The sequence below is a fragment of the Sphaeroforma arctica genome (assembly GCF_001186125.1).
Source record: "Sphaeroforma arctica JP610 unplaced genomic scaffold supercont1.3052, whole genome shotgun sequence".
NCBI classification, from domain to species: domain Eukaryota; class Ichthyosporea; order Ichthyophonida; genus Sphaeroforma; species Sphaeroforma arctica.
This window is the reverse complement of record NW_014037506.1, coordinates 1-4166: the sequence shown is the minus strand read 5'-3', so window position 1 is coordinate 4166 and position 4166 is coordinate 1. Positions and strand designations below refer to the sequence as shown.

Genomic DNA, 4166 nt, shown 5'->3' with positions numbered 1-4166 from the left:
TATATAGGACACTTCACGTGCAGCGATGAATGGTGTATGATGCAGTTCCACAGATGACAGGGAGAGATATATGCACAGATTGATAGTGTCTTAGTTATCGCAGTAGGTAAGTCAAGTACTGGTGACCATGGGCAAGGAAGACATACTCTTCACCTACATCGATTTAGACGCAGATGATGTACGAACACAAACACAAACACCCCCCTATGTGTGGGTGTCTGTGTATATCTTCCTGGCCCTTAGTGTGTGCGCATGTTTACAGGAGATATCAACAGGCAGTGGAACTGTTTTAGATCACGTCTCAGTCATATAAGCACACCACACTTTTCAGCGGCGGCGAAAACAAACAACACCACTCAGCAGATCACAACGAAACCGCATGTGCATCGGACGCAAGGGTTTAGGGTTTTAGGGTTTTAGGGTTTATAAATCCGATCGGATCTCACCGATTAAATCCCTAATATCCGCAGCAAACACATCACACGCACCTCTGCAATAAAGTTGGTCGTGCGGTTGTAAATGGCGGGTCGTGTTGAGAAGACAGACAGCTTTGCGTTCTGGTCTTGGATCAGCAATTTCTCATACGCAACCAACTCCTCAGGCATGCCCTGATCATCCTCACCTCCGATGATATCCTACGCACCCCACAAACACAGAACACATGAGTGAAAGAGGTTAAGCTCAAATGGTCACCATCACCTCAGATGATATCCTACGCACCCCCCACACACAGAATACATGAGAGAAAGAGGTTAAACTCAATTACATTGCGTATGTGCAGTCACTTACATTGCGTGTGTGCAGTCACTTACATTGCGTGTGTCGTCGGTTGAGGCGGAGAAGTTGACGGTGGTCCGTTGGTCCTGTGAGATACTTACACTTGATTCCTGTGGTGGTACAAGTCATAGGTGAGTGCCAAAAGAGTGGCCACGTGACATATTAGGGTTCAGGGTTTAGGGTTTAGGGTCTTTAGTACGTGGTCGCGTGTCACCTTCAAGGAAGTGGTACCAGAAACTCTGCCGCTGAGTCGTTGACTACGCATGAGCGGATACCCTAAACAACACCAAACACGCGTGTAGGTCATACGACCACACTGTGATCAATGGCAGACGTAGCGTACCGTGTGGTGTTACATATAGCACTACACACACGACACTCATACCACAGGGCATCACACGCGCGTGTCTCTAGTCAAGGGATCAGCTCTGCGATGCCACACCCCGTGTGTGTATTGTGTTGTCACACAGACCTTCATATCACCCACCTTGTCAACGGGTTTGTCTGTGGTCTCAGTAAGGTCGTCCATCATTGGCACTACTCCATCGCTGTCTCGGCGGGCGAGATTGGACACGGACTGGAAACGCTCCTGATTAACGGTCTCTCGGATCTGCGCAAGTGAGTAGTACAGTGCAACATACTTCAGTCCCCACGTGTGCTTGCTTGTGTACAAGCTATTTATGTACGTACTGCATATATGCTACATATATGCATGTACATGTATGCAAAACATGAATATTATAGAAGTCATATGCACATATATACACATATATAACATGCATTATATGCATATATATACACAAATATATACGTGTATATATATAAATATATAACATGCATCATATATATATATATATATAACATGCATATGATAAATGTATACAAGTCATATGCATATATATATACACATAACACCGTGCTAAACACGTATGTATCATACGCAAGATTCGACCAAAACCGCATGCAGCCCAAACCCTAAACCCTATGGACAACACACCGCACGACCCTAAAACCAATGCAACTGACACACAGCTAACTAACCCCCAAACCTTTAAACACAGTACAACAGTCTCTGCGTTCATGTGCGCTGTGGTTAAGATGGCCCTGTGACTCACCTGCAGTGTCATTCGGCGATCGACTTCTTTCTGCGAACGAGAGAAACGTATCGACACTGGGTTGCTGGTGTCCACCTTGCCGTCGGGATTAGAGATGTACGCTTCCTTGGACGTGGTGTTCTGGTATCGCATCTTGTCCAGTTTGGCCTGCATATAGCATTGGTATATTGTGTATAAATCAGACGGGGATGTTTATTTATATTTATATATATGTATAATATATATATAGGTATATAGGTATATATATATATATATATATATATATATATATATATATATATATATATATATATTATATATATATATATATATATACTATATATATATATATATATATATATATATATATATATATATATATATACTATATATATATATATATATATGTATATATATATATATATAAGATTGGTGTGACTAGTGTAGTATTAATCAGGAGAAGTCACGTGATAGTGGTGCGGCAGCCAATGTGTTCACGACCCACCAGTTTATCACAAAGGATTTTACAGTACACACAAACACCAATGGAGTTAACGTATGCACTTTCACAACTGGAGTTAACGTATTCATGAACATGCACGCATAACGTATGCTTACCGCCGTCGGCACTTCGGGAATGACGGAAAAGTGGGCAAAGTAAATGACCCAAACAATGCACGCGCCACAGAAGGCGCCTATGAAGTCAGCCAGCGACAGCAGCAGCCACGCCTCGGTTGTTTTTTTGCCACAGATCCATTTGGCGAACATCATGCAGGGATTCAAGGTGGCCGAGATGTGGCCAAACATTTGTATGGGGATGTAAAAGGCGATTCCTGTGGGTGGGTAATGCGATGTGTTGCCGTTGGGTTAGGGTTTTGCACAGCTGCACCCAGGCGAGTATTGAGTGGGACTGATCACTGGTCACCCGAATAATCAAGACAGCGCACCCTAACACTCTGAGTTAGGTGCAGTCGCACACACGTGTACACACACTTAAAACATGCGCACTCCCATGCTCTACGCATGCGCATGCTCCACTCTCTGTGCATGCCATACACACCTGAGCATAAGAATATTCGTTCCTATGCACAATCACTGACAACTGCAACTGTAAAAACATATCTTGAAGTGATTACAGAAGCTGATTACAAACAGTGCGTAAAATCAAAGCTACCTACCAAAACCAAGATAAAACTACCTACCAAAACCAATGGCCACGCCTGTGATCCCCATGTGCGCTCCCTTACTCTTCGCAAGAAGCTTCGGGCACAAGCAGAGTGGGCAATGGAGAAGGGGTGTTGGATAACGCCAACCGTAGCTATTGGAAGTATAGCTGCTACACCGCACAACTGGTAGCGTGCAAGTGAACAGGACGTGCATGATAAAAAATGGGGCAATGGTGCGCTATCGACTACAGCTGACTAACTCAACTAGTACACTGTGCACAACCTTGATATTGGCTAACAAGATAGTGCGAAATGAGACAACTAACAGTACAAGACGCTCATGAGGCATGCACGGACCATAGGTGTGACAGTAGACGCGCCTACACATGATGAAAGTACCTATAGCTAGTCAGTTGGGGTCCTCCCGTACAACTCACGCTGTTCGCAATTGGTTGTGATCGAACACAGCAAATAAGCAAGGCACGCACACACACACACGCACACACACGCACACACACGCACACACACACACGCACACACACACACGCACGCACACACACGCACGCACACACACAGGTATGCTTATGTGAACGAAATGCCAGTAAACTGAGTATTCTAATATACTTACGAGAAACCTGTGATACACATGATAGATCAATAGAGACCATCCTTACACGCACAGTCAAACAATTAGACAAAGTGGATACAACCCGCAGTAAGCCAAAGCGTGCTGGACACTGGGCCTTACATGCAGTTACCTATAAACACCACACAGGGTCTAGTCTAAAACAATGACAAGAGATAGCATATCCCACACGCAACCCTGACCATATAAAGCTTCAACATACCTCACAAGCAAGTAAGCTCTCACCCAGCCAGATGGCCACCATCATGGCGATACCCTCAGACGCCACCTGTTGCCAAATTGTGTACGCCATGGTGATTATATATTAAGGTTTTGTTTTAAATGCAGCCTCAATCACACTACTAAATACTAGTCGACGTGTTTGTTTACGACAGCGGTCAGTTTGCAATATACTGCCAACCTTGGTTTGCTGTATATATATATATATATATATATATAGCTAGTAAGTTTCTATGTAGAACTGTACAAACATAGTGGTGTCGT

At 43.9% G+C, this 4166-nt stretch overlaps 1 protein-coding gene across 1 annotated transcript; it reads right to left on the bottom strand.

The window, feature by feature from the left end:
* Nucleotides 1–486: 486 nt before the first annotated feature.
* On the bottom strand, nucleotides 487–4076 carry SARC_13235 (hypothetical protein; the record flags this gene model as incomplete). Its single annotated transcript, XM_014292638.1, has 7 exons — nucleotides 3886–4076; nucleotides 3074–3131; nucleotides 2490–2704; nucleotides 1893–2039; nucleotides 1265–1387; nucleotides 813–887; nucleotides 487–635 (listed from the first exon to the last, which is right to left on the bottom strand). Coding segments are annotated over exons 1-7 (857 nt in total), but the record flags the coding sequence as incomplete, so codon positions are not given.
* Between the last annotated feature and the right edge of the window lie 90 nt (nucleotides 4077–4166).